Source organism: Ovis aries, chromosome 9 (assembly GCF_016772045.2).
Source record: "Ovis aries strain OAR_USU_Benz2616 breed Rambouillet chromosome 9, ARS-UI_Ramb_v3.0, whole genome shotgun sequence".
Taxonomy (NCBI): Eukaryota; Metazoa; Chordata; class Mammalia; order Artiodactyla; family Bovidae; genus Ovis; species Ovis aries.
The window spans coordinates 73,610,349-73,632,711 of record NC_056062.1 but is presented as its reverse complement, the minus strand read 5'-3'; the positions used below and the strand labels follow the sequence as shown (position 1 = coordinate 73,632,711).

The 22,363-nt window shown below is 35.3% G+C and overlaps 1 protein-coding gene across 49 annotated transcripts in view; it reads left to right on the top strand.

The window, feature by feature from the left end:
* The window catches only part of RIMS2 (regulating synaptic membrane exocytosis 2), a 601,609-nt gene that overhangs the window by 253,878 nt on the left and 325,368 nt on the right, over window positions 1-22,363 (top strand). For all 49 annotated transcript variants that reach the window (XM_027973139.3, XM_027973138.3, XM_060393832.1 and 46 more), the window contains one exon: window positions 17,908-18,833. In XM_027973139.3, the coding sequence (XP_027828940.2) occupies window positions 17,908-18,833 (926 nt within the window). The remainder of the gene's footprint in view (window positions 1-17,907; window positions 18,834-22,363) is intronic.

Below are 22,363 nucleotides of genomic sequence, written 5' to 3'. Positions count from 1 at the left end.
ATTTTCCAATTTCAGCTTTATCAGTAATAGAAGTAATATGTCATTTGCTGTCTACTCCCTCTTTTATGTATTTCTGAATTAGCTTTAAAGTTGGGTGGGAGATAGTTTCATGTGAATTACTTTTTTTAAAAAGTAGTTTGTTACCATCACTTGAGACATGTGGAATGTAATTTGTTGTTACTGCTCTCTAGCCTTAAATAGAATCAGTCTACTGTCATAATTATCAAAAGAAATTTAATATCAAACACCCAGTCTTGTGATTTTCGATCCCAGTAAAGATTTTGATCTCATTAGATGACTGTTTTAGTGTAAAGCTACTTTAAAGAAACAACGTGACTATAGAATACAAGTCCCAGTGTGCTTGCTTTTCACAGAGGAAAACCAGTTTCCATAGAAACAGAGTTCATAAGCATCATGACAGCTGATGAGAAAGTAATAAACAGATTTTAGAATCTGTATTCAGAGAAGGCAATGGCACCCCACTCCAGTACGCTCATCTGGAAAATCCCATGGACAGAGGAGCCTGGTGGGCTGCAGTCCCTAGGGTCGCGAAGAGTCAGACACGACTGAGCGACTTCACTTTCACTTTTCACTTTCATGCATTGGAGAAGGAAATGGCAACCCACTCCAGTGTTCTTGCCTGGAGAATCCCTGGGACGGGGGAGCCTGGCGGGCTGCCGTCTATGGTGTCGCGCTGACTTAGCAGCAGTAGCAGCAGCAGCAGAGTCTGTATTAGAGATTGTGTGCCAACCAAGATTTCGGTAGCAAGTAATAGAAAACTCAACTGTGACTGGCTTAAAAAATAAAAAAGAGTTTATTGGTTTACCAGAATCAAAACTCCAGAGGTGCATGTTGCTTCAGATGAGGATTGATCCTGAATCTCATAGAATGTGACTTAGGTTGTAATTTCCTTCTTTTTGTTTTTTGTTTTTTTTTTCTTCTAGTTTTGTTAAGATATAATTGACATACAGTTTAACGTGTACAACAATAGTGATTTCATTTCCATATATCATGAAATGATTATCACAGTAGATTTAGTGACCATTCCTCATCTCATAAATACAAAATTAAAGACGTATAAAAAATATTTTTCCTTGTATGAGAATTCTTAGGATGTACTCTCTTAACAACTTTCACATATATAGCAGTGTTAATTATCATTTTGTTCACTACATCCCTAGTACTTATTTATCTTACAACTTGACGTTTATAACTTTTTTGAAGGTATGTAACTCATTTTTATTATTAAAAAAATTTTTTTAAGTACCTATGCAAAGCTTGAATACATCTTCAAGTCTCTATAATCTTTCATCTTCTACCAGAATCAGGTCCAGACTTGTGGGGCCTAAAGCTTACCAACTTTGTGTGTGATCCTCTTGAAGAAAAGAAATCAAAATCACAAATTCAAAATTAAGTTCAAACATCAATCTTTACTTAGAAAGGGAAAATAAATCAGAGAAATCACAAATTTGAAAGGCTGACAAATACCATAGATACCGTAAAATCCAGAAAAAGTAGCACATTTTGAATAATTGTCTGACATTTTCTTTAATCATTGAAGTTTTTAATTTTTGACTTGCCTTCTTCCAATTCCACATCCCTCATTTCTGGTAACTGCAAATCTTATCTTTTTTTTCTCTGAGTTTATTATTTTGTTTTTGAAGTATAATTGGCTTACAACATTGTGTTAGTTCTTTCTTTCTAGTTTTAATTGTCACTTGGTGGATATTGACTCCATTTTGGGAAGACTTCCCCAACTCATGACCCCAAGTTGACTTCAGTAGCTCTGAGAGTTATGTGACTTCTCAATCACAAAACAGGAAATCTGTGTTACCACTGACAGTGAAATGTCCTTAAGAATCATGGCAGTTGGTCCAGCTTAGGTCATTGTGCTGATCATTATAACAGGAATAGTGCATGCAGGGATGGTGTTTGCTAACCATGGCTCATCCCTAGAGCATGTGAGGCCGGTTCAGTCCAAACCAGACTACAAAGCTGAGAATGGAGGAGACATTTCTTCCTTTCCAAAGAAAGAAGAGAAATAGATGACAGAGGGCCAGTAACAGTTATCATCACAGTTGTTAGCAGAGTGCATTTTCTATTCATTCAGAAGAATTTAAGTGACCTAAAAATCCACCTATTTTTAACTTGTTACCTAACACATTTTTAGAGACAAGGCATAAATAAAAGGTTATGCAACTAATTTCACCATGTGGTATTATTTTCTACCAGTTACTTTTAACATTGCTAAAGAAATTTTGCTATAAAAGTGGTAAAATACATGATTTATATGGAGGGATTTATATTACAAAACATTCCTGCATTCAGAAGGAAGGCCCAACTCCAATGTCTACTCTGGTGACTCATCATTCCCATGGTTTATCTCTCTATTAATTTGGTATTTAAAAGAGGATATCATGTTTAAAATACTATAAAACCACAGAAAAACACTTCTTGAAATTTGACAGCCTTCCTTCATAACTCAGTCTCACCAGTGGCATCCATCACGCTCTGTCTCATCTTTGGGGCCTAGCATCAGCAAACATCATGCTCTTTTTTCTCCTGTCTGTATTAAATCACTGATAGGGAATTTGTAGAAGAGTGTAGGGGACAGCTGATAAGGGGCTAAGAGAGGTTTACTGAAGGGAAAATTACTTCAAGTAAAGAACAGAATTATTAAAAAGAAGATCTTCTTTACCTCCTCGGTAAAATTTCCTTAAATTTTACATCATATTTTAATATTAAACTCATGTAGATATATGGGTTTGAGGTAGACTTTCTGAGACTGGGAATGGAGTGAAAAGAATGGTGCCCCAAGAAAAATTATATTTTGCTTTCAACCTCTTTTGAAGACAATCTACTAAAGATTCCACTTGACAGTCTTTTACTCATCTTGAAGAATTAAGAAATTAAGAGCATGTATCTTCCAGAGAATGCATTGCCTATGTAAACAGCGGTGCTGATTGAAGCATGATTTGCAGCAGTGCAACATTTAGTATAGATAACGAAGGATCCCAAAGTATCATGCTAGATGCAGATGTCAGGTGCTGTTTTCTCTGTTTGAGAAAGAGCATTCTTTAACTGGGTGATAAATCTAGTTTCTTTAATAAATCTGATTGAGTAAATCGAATCAGATCTGAAAGTGCAGATCATGAAGAAGTATTTTGTATAAGTTTTTTCAGCTTTCTATCAAGATATACAACATGCTATAAGGGTATTTATTCGGTACATAAAATCACAGGAATCATGTAAGAAAAATTCTATTATCACAAATGCTGGTGTAATGAAGTTTCCCACATTTAAATACAGTAGATTTTGTTTATCTGGTTTTGATTTGTCATGGTTTTTCTGCAAACAGTACCGTATTGATTTGCTTGTCAGGAATTCTCTTCCAAGAAAAATCTTGTTCAGAAAGTGCTTTCTTTGTACCTGCAATATTCTAAAATAATATGAGCGAGTGGTATTCTCATGCAGCTTAGTGGCAGGCTAATTGACAGAACTAGCTCTGTTTCTCTATTTTCAAATATTCTTTTTCTTCTACTATCAAGAAACAGCTTTTCTTTAACTCCTCGCCTTTCCCTATTTCAGCATTGCAGTTATCTCTACATCTCTGAAAGATCACTTAAATTCTTATAATCACTCTTAAAAAGTCAACAGAACTGGACAAAAACATCCAGTAGTTGGGAGAGTGAAGAAGAGGTCAGTATTCTCAAAACTCCTGCAATAAAGGCACATATTTTGCTTGTTCACCTGAAAGTAATGTTTTGAGTACTTTGTCAGTGTATTTTTCAAGTTAAAATACAAAAAGGAAAACAAATGGTGTGAGTTTTGTCTAATCCTATTAAGTTTTTATTGTAGCTAAGTTGGGCAAGTTGGGTGAATGACATTTATGTTTAATCATAGTGTAAAAAATACTTTGCTTCTGTAGTTTTCTTTACTTATTCAGTAAATATTTATTGAGCACATACTGTAGGCCAGTTATTTGGGAATAAGGTAACCAAATAACAAAAAACTGGAAAATTCCTACAGAGATGGGTATATTAGACCACCTTACCTGCCTCCTGAGAAACCTCTATGCAGTTCAGGAAGCAACAGTTAGAACTGGACATGGAACAATGGACTGGTTCAAAATTGGGAAAGGAATACATCAAGGCTGTATTTTGCCACACTGCTTCTTTGATATATATGCAAGTACATCATGCAAAATGCTGGGCTGGATGAAGCACAAGCTGGAATCAAGGTTGCCAAGAGAATTATCTATAACCTCAGCTATGCAGATAACACCACCATAATGGCAGAAAGTGAAGAGGCCTCTTGACAAAGGTGAAAGAAGAGAGTAGAAAAAGCTGGCTTAAAACTCAACATTGAAAAAACTAAGATCATGACATCTGGTCCCATCACTTCATGGCAAATAGATGTGGAAACAGTGACAGACTTTATTTTCTTGGGCTCCAAAATCACTGCAGATGGTGACTGCAGTCATGAAATTAAAAGATGCTTGCTCCTTGGAAGAAAAGCTGTGATAAATCTAGACAACATATTAAAAAGTAGAGACATCACTTTGCTGACAAAGGTCCATATAATTAAAGCTATGGTTTTTCCAGTAGTCATGTACAGATGTGAGAGTTGGACCATAAAGAAGGCTGAGTGCTGAAGAATTGATACTTTCAACTTGTGGTGCTGGAGAAGACTCTTGAGAGTCTCTTGGACAGCAGGGAGATCAAACTAGTGAATCCTATAGGAAATCAACCCTGAATATTCATTGGAAGGACTGTTGCTGAAGCTGAAACTGCAATACTTTGGCCACCTCTTGCGAAGAGCTGACTCATTGGAAAAAACCCTGATGTTGGGCAAGATTGAAGGTAAAAGGAGAAGTGGGCCTCAGAGGATGAGATGGTTGGATGGCATCATTGACTCAATGGACATGGGTTTGAGCAAAGCCCAGGAGATAGTGAAAGACAGGGAAGCCTGGCGTTCTGCAATACATGGGGTCACAAAGAATTGGACACAACTAAGTGATTGAACAACAGCAACAACAAAGTAACCAAAATGGAGATCCATGCCTGGGAAACTTATGCAAGAAGAAACAAACAGTAAACATGATAAACAAAAAGTATGTCAAGGACAAATTTATGGTTACTGGGGATAAGAGGGCAGGAGGGATAAATTGGAAGATTGTGATTGATGTATATACATTACTATATATAGAATAGATAGCTATTAATAATTAGAACCTACTGTATAACACTGTATAGCCTACTGTATAACACTGTATAACTCAATACACTATAATGGCCTATAAGGGAAAAGAATCTAAAGAGTAGATATATGTATAATTGATTCACTTTGAGATACATACCTGAAACTAACACAACATTGTAAATCAACTAGACTTCAATAAAACTGTTTTAAAATATAATAAGAAGAAGGTGAGATATGTTATGAAAAGGTTAAAAAGTAAAGCAGGTTAAAGGGATTGGGATTTGGAAGGTGGGGGGTAGAGATGGAGATTGAAGTATTCAATAGGGTGACCGGGGGAAGCCTTCTTGAGACCAAATTTCACTCTGAGAAAGTTAGATATGAGAGAAGAATTAAAAGAAGCTTTCTACTGACTAGAAGACTAGATGTCTCCGCTGATTTCTGGAGAAACAGCATTTTAGGCAGAGCAATGATCCTACGTGAGAATGTACAGGGAAGCCAGCATGGCTGGATCTGAGTGAGCTGGGGCAAGCAGCTGGGGAGGAGGACAAGGAGCAATGGGTGCTGGACCCTATAGGCATGGTGAGCAAAATGGGAAGTTGTTGAAGGGTTTTAAGCAAGTTAATGATATGATCTGAGGTACATTATTGCTGCTGTGCTAAGAGAGAGCCGAAGGGATATTGTAGAAGTAGGGAGACCACTCAGGAACTTTTCCAGTAATTCGCATGAGAAATACTGGTGAAACCAGGCTTGTACTCGTGGAGCTGGTGAGAAGTGCTTGGGTTCTGAATATATTCAGAAAACAGATCCAACATAATTTCCTCATGGATTGGGTGAACAGCTGGAAGGAAAGAATTACCCTTAATGGAAACAGAAAATGCCGCTCCTCCACTTATCTGAATTTTCCATATTTTAAAACAGTGTATGGTTCTTTTCTCAGTAAGGAATTAAGCACTTAAGATGAAAATTAATTGTTCATATCATTGATTTGCAGATAAACAGCATCTCTTTTTAAATCTGATGTATAATTCTAGATATGTTCATTTTATAGGAAGAGATTTCTCTTTTTTGAGTAAGTGTAATTACAGGCCCCTAACTAAAAATCTTTTGTCCCTTTGGAGCAAATAGAAATAGGGGGAGAGAACAAGTATATGAAACCACTGGTTAAGATTCAATAAAGGGACAGTAACATTAAAAGAATATAAAGTTATCAGTAAAAAACAGAATGAAGTAACTCTGGAGACTTTCTGTGATTATGGAAGGTAGTTGGTAGGTTAACTTCTTTATTCTTTTTAAAATTCTCTATTTTTCCTATCTTGTTCATGGTACTCCTTTATATTGATTCCAGTGTATCTTTCTTTTTTTTTTTTTTTCCAATGTATCTTTCTTTATTGTCAGATTGTTTTAAGGCTGCCATAGACATGGATAGAGCATCTTCAGTTCAGTTCAGTATTGGAGTTTCAGCTTCAGCATCAGTCCTTCCAATGAATATTCAGGACTGATTTCCTTTAGGATCAACTGGTTGGATCTCCTTGCAGTCCAAGGGACTCTCAAGAGTCTTCTCCAACACCACTGTTCAAAAGTATCAATTCTTCGGTGCTCAAGCTTTCTTTATAGTCCAACTCCTCACATCCATACATTACTACTGGAAAAACTGTAGCTTTGACTGGACAGACCTTTGTTGGTAAAGTAATGTCTCTGCTTTTTAATATGCTATCTAGGTAGGTCATAGCTTTTCTTCCAAGGAGCAAACATCTGTAATTTCATGGCTGCAGTCACCATCTGCAGTGATTTTGGAGTCCCCCAAAATAAAGTCTGTCACTGTTTCCACTGTTTCCCCAACTTTTTGCCATGAAGTGATGGTTCTGGATGCCGTAGTTTTCTGAATGTTGAATTTTAAGCCAACTTTTTCACTCTCCTCTTTCACTTTCATCAAGAGGCTGTTTAGTTCTTCTTCACTTTCTGCCATAAGGGTGGTGTCATCTGCATATCTGAGGTTATTGATATTTCTGGCAATCTTGCTGTTTAGTTCTTCTTCACTTTCTGCCATAAGGGTGGTGTCATCTGCATATCTGAGGTTATTGATATTTCTGGCAATCTTGATTCCAGCTTGTGCTTCATCCAGCCCAACATTTCACATGATGTACTCTGCATATAAGTTAAATAATCAGAGTGACAATATACAGCCTTGACGTACTCCTTTCCCATTTTGGAACCAGTCCATTGTTTCATGTCCAGTTCTAACTGTTGCTTCTTGACCTGCATACAGAGTTCTCAGGAGGCAGGTCAAGTGGTCTGTATTCCCATCTCTTTCAGAATTTTCCACAGTTTATTGTGATCCACACAGTCAAAGGCTTTGTTGTGGTCAATAAAGAAAAAGTAGATTTTTTTCTGGAACTCTCCTGCTTTTTTGATGATCCAGTGGATGTTGGCAATTTGATCTCGGGTTCCTCTGCCTTTTCTAAATCCAGCTTGAACATCTGGAATTGCACAGTTCATGAACTGTTGAAGCCTGGCTTGGAGAATTTTGGTCATACTTTGCTCGCGTGTGGGATGAATGCAATTGTGCGGTCGTTTGAGCATTCTTTGGCATTGCGTTTCTTTGGGATTGGAATGAAAACTGACCTTTTCCAGTCCTGTGGCCGCTGCTGAGTTTTCCAGATTTCCTGGCATATTGAGTGCATCACTTTCACTGCATCATCTTTTAGGATTTGAAATAGCTGAACTGGAATTCCATCACCTCCACTAACTTTGTAGTGATCCTTCCTAAGGCCCTCTTGACTTGACATTCCAGGATGTCTGGCTGACTCTAGGTGAGTGATCACACCATTGTGGTTATCTGGGTCATGAAGATCTTTTTTGTATCGTTCTTCTGTGTGTTCTTGCCACCTCTTCTTAGTATCTTCTGCTTCTGTTAGGTCCATAGCATTTCTCTCCTTTATTGTACCCATCTTTGCATGAAATGTTCCCTTGGTATCTCTAATTTTCTTGAAGAGAAAATTACTACTGTTTTAAATTATCTTCTAGTATAGAATGGTGCTTAGTCTTCATGTATTTTTTGACATGGTAATTTTGGGAAAGATAGTGGAGTGGGGCATGGCCCAAATATGTAACTATTAGCATCATTTGTGCATCATTTTCTAGAGATTTACATACTAGGTCTTCATTTTTCAAATATAAGTTTGTTATGGATAAAATAAAATTAAGCTGGTATCTAATTCATAGAGTCTTTTTCTTATTTTTTACTTCTGAATAGTCAATGGATACTAAAATTGTAATAGTCCCATGAAAACTGTTTAAACCCCAAATTGGACCTTCATAAATTTGAATGTATAGGTACTTACCTAGGGAATAATTGAGAAAAAACAGTCAAAGTAAAGAGTTAAAAAAAGACAATAACACTCTCCAAGGGTGGGGAAGAAGAAATTGGAGACCTGGAACATTCTTTAGAGAGTAAAGGGGAAAGTAGCAGTGATGTTAGAAATGATACAAATGGCAGTCTGAGATGGACAAATGAGAGAAGCAAGGTTGATAGGAGAGGAGAAGAGGGGCAGCAGACTGTGTGTTACAGTTGGGAAAATACTGCCAAGAGATCACTGAGGGGTTAAAAAAGTTAATGGAACGAAAAGGAAAAGTGAGAGTTTGCTATCCCTCAGCTGTGATGTTGTTTCTGAAATCTTCTGGACTTAACTGCTTGGAAGAGTCAAATATTGTGTGGAATTATTTTTCAGTTTGATATGAACTGTGGGGTCTAAGTGGTTGAATTTTATTATTGGTTAATATTCCTGTGAAAATGAATGAACTTGAATTTTTATTTCCTTTCTGTTTAATAATCTACCAATCTTTATTAGGAATCTTGGGGCATAAAAATGACTTTATCTGTCTCTGCTCCTCCCCTCCCCTGCACCCAGTGTCTCACATAAGTAGTTGAATGGTGTTATGACATATTCCTAAACCCTCATTTAAACTTGAAATACTGGAGATGAAAACACAGCATACTCCCTACTCTACAAATGCTGACTTTTTCTCAGTTTTATAGGTTTATTTGGAATCACTTAAACATAATTATCAAAAGGATAATATTAACATCTAGGTGTTTGGCTTTTGGTAGAAAGAAATCCATGGAGTTATCTTTTTTTTCTATTTTTTAGTTTTTTGAATGACTAAATAGAGGCATTGAAGTGATAACAGTGAGCAAAGCTTGATTTAAACTGTGTGTCTAACCAAATTCTTAGCTCATGAAGCACATTTTTTAAATTAAATTTTTATAGAAACTGCTACTTTCTCTTTCATTACACCTTTTAGGGAGCGCTCTCTCTTCGTGAAGATTAAGAAACTTCTTATTGAAAAGAAATGACAGAGTAGTCCCGTTAAACCATCACCATCTTTTACTATCCCTTTACATTTTATCGTGAAAGCAGTGTGGTAGACTTATCAATAGCAAACACAGTGAATCCTGTTATTTTAGAAATACTGTAACTCATATAGGAGAACATGGTTTATGCTTTTTGAATCTGTCTGTTTTCAGTATAGTGCTCAGAAATGCCTTGGATGTAGGATGCATTTAGTTTTCAGTATTGTGAGGCACTAATCAGCTAAGTACCATAATCCTTCTTACAGAGTACATTCTTACTTGACCTGAGCTATATACAGCCACATAGTAACGACATTAAAGAATAACCTTTTTCTTAACAGGCCTATCACTAGAGGATTTTATGTCTCTATCCGCGAATGAGTTTGTTTTATGTGTAACTTTTTAGTAATTGAGTTTTGAAATGTAATGATTGTAAGCAAATAGAGACTTTCAAATCATCTGATTAAGGATGGCTCCAATGATTTTGCTCGAGCTAGAAGGATTAAATGAAAGCACTCCCTGGAACAGTGTTGATGTATTTTTGTCAACATGATGCTTCATGCTCGACAGATGTGCATTGGTTGAGCGCAAGGTAAAAGTATAAAAAATGTGTTGAATACTGTGAAATGTAAAAAAAGATAGATTTTTTTCTTGTTTTATGATGAATATAAATTGTTTGATTTGTTAAAATTCCTTTTTTTGTAGGAATTATAGGGATAGAACCCACATATTTTATGTTTTACAGGGTTGTATGCATCTGTTAAATCTTTGATTGAATGTGCCTTACCAGCTTCAGATTTTGGAATTTGATTACAGTGTTACGTTTAAACTGTATGGTTAGCATTGTGTAATTCAATTAAGGAAGTATCATTTCAATTTATTTAGCAATATCATGCTGTATTTAGCTTCTAAAGTTGGAGATTTTTTCAGATTATTGACTCTTCAAATATAATTTCTATTCTTATACTAATATAGTGATAATTATTCAGTAATCTCTACTAAAAGCATGAGTAAGAGATTTTCATATAGGTAGTATTAGTTGTAATAATACAGATTTGCATTTAGAGAAATTAGTAATCTTCAAGTTCTTCATTCTTCTCTCAGTGTCACTACGATTCTTAAAAATTCCATAGGTTTTCAGAATTAAAAACATAAATATTAAAGGTGAAGTTTTTTGTATAATCTTTTGCTGTTCTTGTAAATGTTTTCAGATGTTTACTGGATTACATTTTCAGTCACTTCATGATTTTATATATAGTAAGTATTGTAGGTAGTATAGTAACACAAACCACATAGGATGCTAAAGGGTATAAATATTAAAATAGAAACTAATGTTAAAAACATCATGAATTAATATACAGTATATAAATTGAACTTCCTTTGGGATATTCTTGAAAGTGGCTTTAATTGAGGAAAAATCTTTTTATTTGGAGTTTCACTATCAGTCAGTATGATTTTTAGACATGGAATTTTAAAGAGACTAATTAGAGTTTCTTGCTCAAACTATTATACCTAACATTTATAATGAAATATCAGGTGTGAATGTATAGCTTGAATATTTAGAGATAGATTGACTCGTTAGTTCAGATGACAAAAATTATAAGCAGTGGACACAGAATGCTGCTGATTAAAGTAGATTTAGGATATTTCTGCACGTGATTTTCTATAAACTAGTTACAGTTAAATTGCTTGTGTGCTCGGTCATGTCTGGCTCTTTGCCACCCCATGGACTGTAGCCCACCAGGCTCCTCTATCCATGGAATTTTCTGTAAGAATATTGGAGTGGGTTGCCATTTCCTTCTCCAAGTTCTAATTAAGACCACTATAATATGGTGAAAGAGAAAGTAATTGTATCAACTTAAGTTTCAACTAAGAGAAGTAAGATGAACAGATGGTAGGTAAATACAGAGTAATATGAGTAGATATTGATATTGTTATATATTAAAAATAGAGATTGATGCATAGTAGTGAAAATTAAAACACTACATAATGTCACAAATACATTTTATTCTAAAAACGTCATAATACTGGATTGTGCCTTTTAATTTCTCAGGGCCTTTGAAGGAATAAGTGAAATATAACATCTTAGATGAATTGTTCCATTTTTCTGAATTAAAATTTATGGGTTAAAAAAATTTATGGGTTAAATACTGTTAAATGCTTTATGATTATTTAGAGAAGTGTACAAGTTACCACTATATTTTTTTTCCTGTTAAATGTTTGCCACCTGATAATAATAAATGCTAAGGCCTTCTTACAAAGGCCAGTGGTGAAGGCAGAGTTTAAAGGTACAGTAGTTACATTTTCTTGGATTTTCTTCAGTTCCTGAAAAAATACAGTGTCTGAGAAATATAGCAATTTTCATTTAAAGAAAGTATATTTGAAATAATTCTAATGATATAATTGGTAAAAATTGTTTTGACAGAGTATTTGGATGTTTTGGAATATCTGATAGCAGATTCATTGTTTGGTAAGAATATTCTTAGAGTATCTTGCCCTGCTTCTAGCATGGCTTAAATACTCTCAGGTACTCTACCTCAGAGCATATTTTTAACAACCCAATTCCATGTTAAGTAACTGTGACAATAGTCATCCCAATTTCAGAGGATTTTACTTAAATAGTATGGAAATCAACATCCACAGTGATTCACATGCTTCAGGCAAATTTCATAATCTCTAGAAGAAAGTAATTGTTGGCTTTAATATTGAATTCAGTTTTCCTAAGGTATGATTTCTAAAAATCACTTAAATAACTGGCTTAAGTGACTTAGCAGCAGCAGCAGCAGCAGCAAGGTCTAATTAATAATATACTTTCTTTTAGAATTAAATTCTGTAATGAATAAGTATTCTTATCAATACAACAGAATATATATTTCCTGGATTATAAAAGTTTCACTGTATTTACTTTATACCCTTGTTACTTTCAGAAATTTAAGTTAACTCCTCAAGGGAATAAACTATTCCTTTTTCCTTCCTGTCTTTATCCCATAATAACCATAATGATGTTAAATATATTACTAGAAAGTCCTCATTTCCAAAGAGATCTTGTTCTAAATGTTTAATTCTAAGGGGATTGGCACTCAAAATACATTTTTGCCAAAGAAGTCATTTTATAGACAATAGTCTAAAGTCCAACAACAAACGACAAATTAACATATAATAATTAACATATAATTACTGCCTTGGGAGTAGTAGGGGAAAGAGAAGAATTAGACTGTTTTAGCATATCAGTGGGTTTGTGTACTGAAGCAGAGATCGAGCCATGAGGAGCAGAGATAACCTAGAGAGAATTATTTAATCAGTTCTTTCATTCAGCAGATTGAGCACCTATTATGCACCACCCTCCTTAGATTCAGGGTGCCTGTCTTCTTGATATATAACATGTAAGCAGTATTATAGATATTTCTGGATAGAAATGGGTAAGATTACCTAGAGGAGTGCAGTGAGGAAACAGACCATCACTAAGTTTATTTTCCTTCAGAATATCCAATTTTCTGTGAATATTTTGTGCAACTTTTTACTTCATTTACTTGTAGTCTTTTTTTAATACAAATTTATTTTAATTGGAGGTTAATTACTTTACAGTATTGTATTGGTTTTGCCATACATCAACATGTATCCGCCACAGGTATACACGTGTTCCCCATCCTGAACCCCCTCCCTCCTCCCTCCCGGTACCATCCCTCTGGGTCGTCTTAGTGCACCAGCCCCAAGCATCCTGTATCAAGCATCGAACCTGGACTGGCGATTCGTTTCATATATGATATTATACATGTTTCAATGCCATTCTCCCAAATCATCCCACCCTCTCCCTTTCCCACAGAGTCCAAAAGCCTGTTCTATACATCTGTGTCTCTTTTGCTGTCTCGCATACAGGGTTATCGTTACCATCTTTCTAAATTCCATATATATGCATTAGTATACTGTATTGGTGTTACTTGTCTTCAATTCCACATTTGAGAAATTAATTTGTATTAGAAATTTTAGGCATGAAAGTATTTTGATAATATTGTAAAACCAATATCCATTCATTCTGATTTAGTCTGCTTGTTTTCCTTTTGACTTTCAACTGAGATGAGACAAAATATAATGAGGTATTTACCAAGTATAGTAAATTCCAATTAACTCAGTTTGGAAGCCTGAAATTTTTTGAAAGGGAGGAGCATGTGAAAAAAGGCTTAGTGGCCTGATTTTAATGGATTCTAGAGATGAACTATCCTGGAAAATCCTTGATTTAATAAAATAACAGTGAAGAATTTAGTACATTTATATTTCATAAAACAGCTTTAAGTTAAAGGAAAAAATGGGAAAGAATAGCAACTAAATGACAGTACCCAAGACATTTCCAGCAAAGCTATATGTTTTACATGAATGGGCTATACAGAGTATAACCATGTTATTCAGGTCTTAGTTCAAATGTACTTTTTTAGAAAAGACCTTCTTTCCTGAAAGCTTCCCTCAGTCACTTTTGTAATTTTACCTCGTTCCAATTTTCTTCCGTAGGTTTTCTTACTATATGAATTTAGCTTGATGTGTTTATGTGCTTGCTGTCTTCCCCACTAGAAAGAGCTTCTTGAGGGCAGACACATTATGTACCTTTTCTCTGTTGTGTTTCCAGCAACCAGCATCATAACTGGCCCATAGTCAGCACTAAATAAATATTTATTGCGTGACTGAACAAATACTGGAGATAAAAAAGTATGTTAAAATGTAAGGTTTAGTGGACAGTACTTAAAATTAGGTAATTTCAAGTAGAATGAGTAGTATTATGCTGGGGAAATATGATCCGTACTGAATGCTAATTAAGTAATTATGAATGGAATGAATAGCATTTTGTGCTGGGGAAACACAAATTTCTATTCAGTACACACTTAATTGTAAGAAAATTAAAATTTAGTTAAGCACTCTTTAAATGAAACTTTAAAAATTCTTATTTTTAGAGACAGGTATATTTATTAACTTAGGTTGGAACAATTTGTTATTTAAACACTGAAATGTATTTGAATTCCATAAAGTCTGCATTTAATGGAGGTCAGATGGTCAGTTTGAGAAAGAACTTATTTAATTGCTTATTCTTTAGAGTTCTCTAGAGAAATTTTCATCTCTCTCGGTATATATATTTGTAGTGTAGTAAGTAGATAAGTAGCTAGATAATGAGATGTGAATATTTTAAAAATTGGCACTAGTAAGTTAATTACATCTTGATAAGACTATCATTATTTTTTGCAATGCTTTAGACTTTCATTTAGGCATATTAACTTGATGAAGTTGTGGTACTGATATTATAAGATCATAAGCTCTAAGAAATGGAAGAGGATTTTAGAATCACTCAGCTTCCTGTAACAAAGGATCATCTCTTAATCATTTCTGTATTCCTAATTTATATTATCAGTTCAGTTCAGTCACTTAGTCGTGTCCAACTCTTTGCGACCCCATGAATCGCAGCACACCAGGCCTTCCTGTCCATCACCAACTCCCGGAGTTCACCCAGACTCACGTCCATTGAGTCAGTGATGCCATCCAGCCATCTCAACCTAGGTTGTCCCCTTCTCCTCCTGCCCCCAATCCCTCCCAGCATCAGAGTCTTTTCCAGTAAGTCAACTCTTCACATGAGGTGGCCGAACTACTGGAGTTTCAGCTTTAGCATCATTCCTTCCAAAGAAGTCCCAGGGCGGATCTCCTTCAGAATGGACTGGTTGGATCTCCTTGCAGTCCAAGGGACCCTCAAGAGTCTTCTCCAACACCACAGTTCAAAAGCATCAATTCTTCGGCACTCAGCCTTCTTCACAGTCCAACTTTCATATCCACACATGACCACAGGGAAGACCATAGCCTTGACTAGACAGACCTTAGTTGGCAAAGTAATGTCTCTGCTTTTGAATATGCTATTTAGGTTGGTCATAACTTTTCTTCCAAGGAGTAAGCATCTTTTAATTTCATGGCTGCAGTCTACATGGCATTAAGTTTTTATCTAATACATACTTGTTAAAATAATATTTGAGTTAATGTGTATAATCCATATCTCTCATTTTAAAGTACATGCCCAAAGATTAAATGTCTGTAAAGGTTCGAGTAACTGGTTAATAGTAGAAGTAGGACTAAGAAACCCAGATCCCTTAACTCCAATGTTCTTTTTATGATACATTGCTCCCATACTAGAATATTTTTTCTTTATTCATATATATAAAAATAATGACAAAAATAAAATGAATTATGCATAATAGACACATAAATAGATATTATTTAAGTTAATGCTGTATAATTTGAGTGCTCTGTTTTGACTGTATATTTTAAACTGTTTAAGTCTGTTATGTAAATCACAAACCTAAAAGATTTGTGATTAAGTCCTAAATGTTTTATATGTAAATATGTAAGTGAATGTCCTTTTTTTTTCTAAGTACATACACTTACTTAACCATAAAACATTTAAGGGAACAGGCCAGCTCCTTCATTTACTGTAGTACTTTTCCCTTTATGGTTCTAGGTTAGAGTCAAGCCTAGCAATGCACATGTATGAGGTTTGAAAGGTCAAAGAAATGATAAAAACCACTATTGTCAAGCAGAGTTGCTGGCAGGCAGATGGCCAGGTGTGAAAGTTTTAGTGGCTCCTGGATTAAGCTTCTGTTAGTTGACCACCCTAATGTGGTAATCAGCTGAGATAATTGGTGGCAAATTCCCGAAGACTTTTGGAATTCACTGAAATTTCCTAAGGGCCATTTTGAAAACCCTGTCCTTGGTTCTCCAGGCTGAGAACAACATTAAAGTCTCTGACCTTCATTACTTAGCAGGATCAGCAATTGTATAGTTTTGATTTCTATATTGAAACCCTGACTCTCTGGAAAACCTAGAGTGCCTTTTGTTTTTATTAACAGACTCTAACTGATACATTGACAGACTGCATTCCTGATATGGGGGATTGGTGATAGAAAAGAGATTTTTAGAGGAGAATGATATTTTGTTGCATTGGATCATTCCACATGTATCCTTTCTCTGCTCTTTCTTTTGGATCAAAAAATATTGTCTAATAAATTCTCAGCTGAGGTCTCTAGTCTTTGTCATCTTTAACTTCAACTGACCCCACCCTTTCATGTGTCCTGGCAAAATCTCTGTAACAGTTATTCTTAATGTTTTCTGACATCTGCATGATTCCAGTTCCATTGCTTCTCATGTCTTTGCCGTTATTTGAGTTTGTGCCAGAGAAGAGGACAGTATGAACATTTTGTTGACAAAGAGTTATTTGTGTGATTGCAAGGTCTACCAGCTTGAATGGTGTTAGAGGGGCAGGTTGAAAACTGAATGAAGAACTGTTTCTCTGAGGCTGTAAGGACATATTAGATACAGAAGACAGAAGTGTCAATGGAGCCAGGCTTAATTTAATGAAGATGGAGTGAACATAGCAAATCTTTCTGATTTCTTTTTGAAATGAATAAATTATCATAGTTGGTATTTATTTACATTGCTTATCTCAAGTTAGGGCAGTAAAGGGTTGGAAATATAATGATAAGATGAAGACTTAGATGAACCAGTACTAGCATGATCTAGGTAGATAATGAGTGAAAAATGACTTTTAAGAGTCAACTTTTTAGTAAAAAAATGTTGACTAAATTATTGACCAAACAACTAGAGAACAATCAGTTTAACTTCATCATGTTTTCAAGTAACTGTGAAATCAAAGTATCAGGAATAGAGAGAAAGGAAGGTGAAATTTTTCTAAGCTTCTGAATAACAATTGGGAGATAGTGTAAGGGTATTGCTACTGCTGCTGCTGCTAAGTCGTTTCAGTCATGTCTGACTCTGTGCGACCCCAGAGACGGCAGCCCACCAGGCTTCCCCATCCCTGGGATTCTCCAGGCAAGGACAATGGAGTGGGTTGCCGTTTCCTTCTGCAATGCATGAAAGTGAAAAGTGAAAGTGAAGTCGCTCAGTCGTGTCCGACTCCTAGTGACCCCATGGACTGTAGCCCACCAGGCTCCTCCATCCATGGGATTTTCCAGGCAAGAGTACTGGAGTGGGTTGCCATTGCCTTCTCCGAATGGTACTGAGCCAAGCAAAAAAGTTAGAATAAAGGCTCTTTTGCAGCAGCAAGATGAAATGTTGATTATTTGATTTGGAGGCATATATATATTCCATACGAGGTATGCCATTGAAGAAGCATATTAAAAGCACCTTTTAAATTTCCCATTTGAACTGAATAAAGTGAGTGTCAGTAAAACTTTCGTTATGGCATGACTTCAAAATTAAAAAAAAGCAATAGAACGATTTGAATTTATCCATCCAACCTTCCAGTGAATCAGTAAAATGTGAAATTGGTTAAATTCTGCTCTTTTTATCATTCTTTTTCTTTGGTTATTTAGGAAAAGAAGTCCATCAGTGCCCAGAGATCAGAATAGAAGATACGACCAAAGGGAAGAAAGAGAAGAATATTCACAGTATGCTACTTCGGACAGCGCAATGCCTAGATCTCCATCAGATTATGCTGATAGGAGGTCTCAACGTGAACCTCAGTTTTATGAAGAGTCTGATCATATAAATTATAGGGACTCCAACAGGAGAAGTCATAGACACTCCAAAGAATATATTGTAGATGACGAGGATGTGGAGAGCAGAGATGAATATGAAAGACAGAGGAGAGAGGAGGAATACCAGGCGCGCTATCGAAGTGATCCGAATTTGGCCCGTTATCCAGTCAAGCCACAGCCCTATGAAGAACAAATGCGGATCCATGCTGAAGTGTCACGAGCCAGGCATGAGAGAAGGCACAGTGATGTTTCTTTGGCCAATGCTGAACTGGAAGACTCCAGGATTTCTATGCTAAGGATGGAACGACCATCAAGGCAAAGATCTATATCTGAACGTAGAGCTGCCATGGAAAATCAGCGATCTTATTCAGTGGAAAGAACTCGAGAGGCTCAGGGACCAAGTTCTTATCCACAAAGGACCACAAACCATAGTCCTCCTACCCCCCGGAGGAGTCCAATACCCATTGATAGACCAGACGTGAGACGTACTGACTCACTAAGGAAACAACACCACTTAGATCCTAGTTCTGCTGTAAGGAAAACGAAACGGGAAAAAATGGAAACAATGTTAAGGAATGATTCTCTCAGTTCTGACCAGTCAGAGTCAGTGAGACCTCCACCACCAAAGCCTCATAAGTCAAAGAAAGGAGGTAAAATGCGCCAAGTTTCATTGAGCAGTTCAGAGGAGGAATTAGCTTCTACACCTGAATATACCAGTTGCGATGATGTTGAGATTGAAAGTGAGAGTGTAAGTGAAAAAGGTAAGCACTATATTCTAATCATACATTTGCCTGTAATTAATAAGAGTTTTTCTTTTAGGCTGTATTTCTGAGTAGTCGTTTAATAGGTATTACAACCTTTGTTTTTAAGTTCTGTAATGGTGCTCATTATGGAAGAAAATTTGAAGTTATAAAAAGTGAATATCTTTGGTAATTAATTTTCATAGAAGAATACTCTATTGATTTTTTGAAATTAGTTTTTGTTTTGGAAAATGTTCTTGCATCACTTGATGGCAAATTTTAAAATGCCTGTTAGCTATAGTTGTAAAAATAACATCTTTTGTGTTTCCTTTTAAAAGGAACAGTATGTTTATTACAGAACATCTGAAAAATTCCCCAGTATAAAGAATTAAATACAAGCTATCCCTAGTCCTTTCTGCCAAATATAGCTATTGCTAACATTTTGTTGTATTACCTCTTCCAGTTCATATATATTTTGCATATTTACAAAATTGGTATCCTACTATATAATTTTGTATTCTGATTTTTTTCAATTGATATCATATCATTAGCTTTTCTCTAAGCCTTCAGATGTTCTTCAGAAATGTTTTAAATGACTGCATTAGTGTTCTATCATAAGGAAGTACCACAAACTAACTATCCATTTACTTGGGGTCGTTGCAGTTGCTTCCAATTGCTAGTGTAAATGATATTTTAATGGCTATCTTTGTACATAATTTTTTTCCTGTTTTCTGAGTATTTCACAGATACCTATTTGTGCTTTGAATCTTTTAAGCTTTTAATTCAGATTAGCAGCCTGCTCTCCAGAAAGATTATAACACTCCATTCTCCTGTCAGACGTGCTTGAGTTTTCAGTCTTAATGCTCCAAATTTTTGCCATTTGAATAGACCACTATCTTTTTGTCATTTTATTTTGGTTGTGAAGATGAATGTTTTGTGTGTTTATTGGTATTTGCTATATTGTTCTATGAATTGTCTGTTCTTTCCTTTTATTTCTTCTGCCCAAGATCCTATTGCATGTTAATTGGTTTTGCTCTTATTGATTGATGAGATATTTTTAAATGGTTAGAATTTTACTCATTTAGCTGTCATATATTACAAATATATTTCCCATTTTGGTGTTGAAATAGTAATTTTCTTTGGTCATTTGGAAATACTGAATTTAGTTTAGCTAACTCTTCGCATATTTCATGATTTTTTTCCATCCTTTTATCCCTAGAAACTTGTTATTCATCACCAAATCAGTTAAATATTTAACTGTATACTCCTCATGTTTTTATTATTTCATTTTTTAAAAAAATGTTGACTTTTCAATCTTTCTGAAATTTGTTTTAAATAAAGTGAAAGAAAGTGTTAGTTACTCAGTCGGGTCCGACTCTTTGTGATTCCATGGACTGTAGCCCACCAGCCTCCTCTGTCCTTGGAAATTTCCAGGCAAGAATACTGGAGTGGATTACCATGCCCTTCTGCAGGTGATCTTCCTGACCCTGCGATCGAACCCAGGTCTCCTGCTTTGCAGGCAGATTCTTTACCATCTGAGCCACTTAGATGGTAAAATAATTGCTTAAATTGCTTAACATAATTACTTATAATTACTTAAAATAGTTACTTAGAAATATAAATGAAAATGGTTTCCAATCTGATCTGAAAACAGAAAATGTGATTTTAAAATATCTAATAAGAAATGTGAGAGGCCTACATGAAGGAAGCTATTCAACTTCACTGAGCACCATAAAGGAAGATGTGAGTAGAGATTCACTTTATGTTCCTTACTGGGAAGTCTAAACACTATAAAGATGCATGTTCTTTCCAAACGATTGTTGGGGGCAGTAACATTCTAGTCATAACCCAGTTGGTTGCTTGGAGTATCCTATTTCTAAAGTCAATCTGAAATTTGTAGAGGAGGAAAAAAAAACAGCTCTTTTTGTTTCCATCTGTGTGTCTTAGTTTCTTGTGTAAATTAGGCTGATAAAAGATTAATAAGAGAAAAACAAGTTTATTGATCATCATGTGCATTTTGCATACATATGCACACTCAGCTATAAGAAACTCAAAGAAATGTTTAGAATGTAGGTTCATATAGCATCTTAACAAAGAACAATACAGTTTTTAGAGCGATGACAGAAGAAAGGCAAGAGACTTCTTGAGTTCCTAGAGCTGCCAATTGTGGGAAGGTAAATTTGGAGGGGGAATCCAGTGGAAGATAAGGGCTAGCTAGTAAACTTTGTTACACATATTCTTCTGGAGCGATCTCTGGGCTGATACAGAGTAATGAAGTAATGTCCTTTCTGGTATAGATGGCATAGGGGAACACCTTTACAAATTTATGTCCTGCTTTTAGGCCTATGTGGAGAGGACAGGGAGCTTTCCTTATATCTGCTGCTTCTCAGTTATCTTCAGCTCAAAATAATCCTTATGCCAGAGTTGGCAAGTGAATATATGGCAAAAACCACCACAGTATTTTAAAGTAATTAGCCTCCAATTAAAAAAAAAAAAAAAAGAACAGGAAACAAAACAAATGAGAGACACAGAATGCATTACAAACTGAAGGGGAAGATAAAAGTTATCTCTTAGGGAAAATGAATATACAGTGAAAAAAATCAAGTTAAGAGCCTTATTTCATAGAAGTTGCATTTAAGTGATAAGTGATAGGAAAATTATGTTTATTAAAATATGAAAGTCTATAAAGAGAAGTTGTAGATCTTAATTTTATCATAGATCATATAGAAAATTTATTTCCCAGAAGATATATTACTTCCTTAGGTATATCTAATTATCATTAGTTTGGTCACATTCCATATTTGTCTGAATGTATCATAATACCTAAGGAAAATGAGTTTTGTTATCTGTAGTAGTTTGGTTTAGATTCTGTTATTTATTTATATTATTTTTTGCCAACTCAGTGCCTTTACTGTCACCACATAAAGATGGAAAAAGCAAAACGAACGCACCAGACAATTCTTGAAAGCTTTTTATATGTAATGCTCTTCTAAGGGCTTATGCTTTGTTTCAGGATTTTGGAGTATACACTTATAAATATCTCACATAAATATAAAGCTATGTATGAGTTAAACTAAAATCCTATGTAATACTGCTTAAGCATGAGAAGAAACTATACTCATTCATATCACTATTTTCTCCTAACTTGAAGTAGTAGAACACTTTTAGATAGTCTTTCTCATCTACCTAATAATTTGTTTCAGAGTATGATTTCTGCCAACATGTTCTTCCAGTGGACAATCATAATTTAATTCAGCTTTGGAGCAAGAAATTAAATAACCTTTTCCCATTTGACATTATCTCCAATATGAGGAGAAATTGTAGCTGTTGAGAAACTAGAATAATATGGGAAAGATTAAATTGTGTTGTATCTTGACTTTTCTTCATTAGCCTTTTTTATTATTTTTGGAAAAAGTGTCAGTGAGACTAGTAGCATTCCCATACCCAAATGTGAGAACCCAAAGTATCTCCAGACATTGCCAGTTATTCCTTGTGGGATATTTGTGGGATATCCTCCATCCCTAGGCCTTCCTGTTATTCTCCTTCCCTTC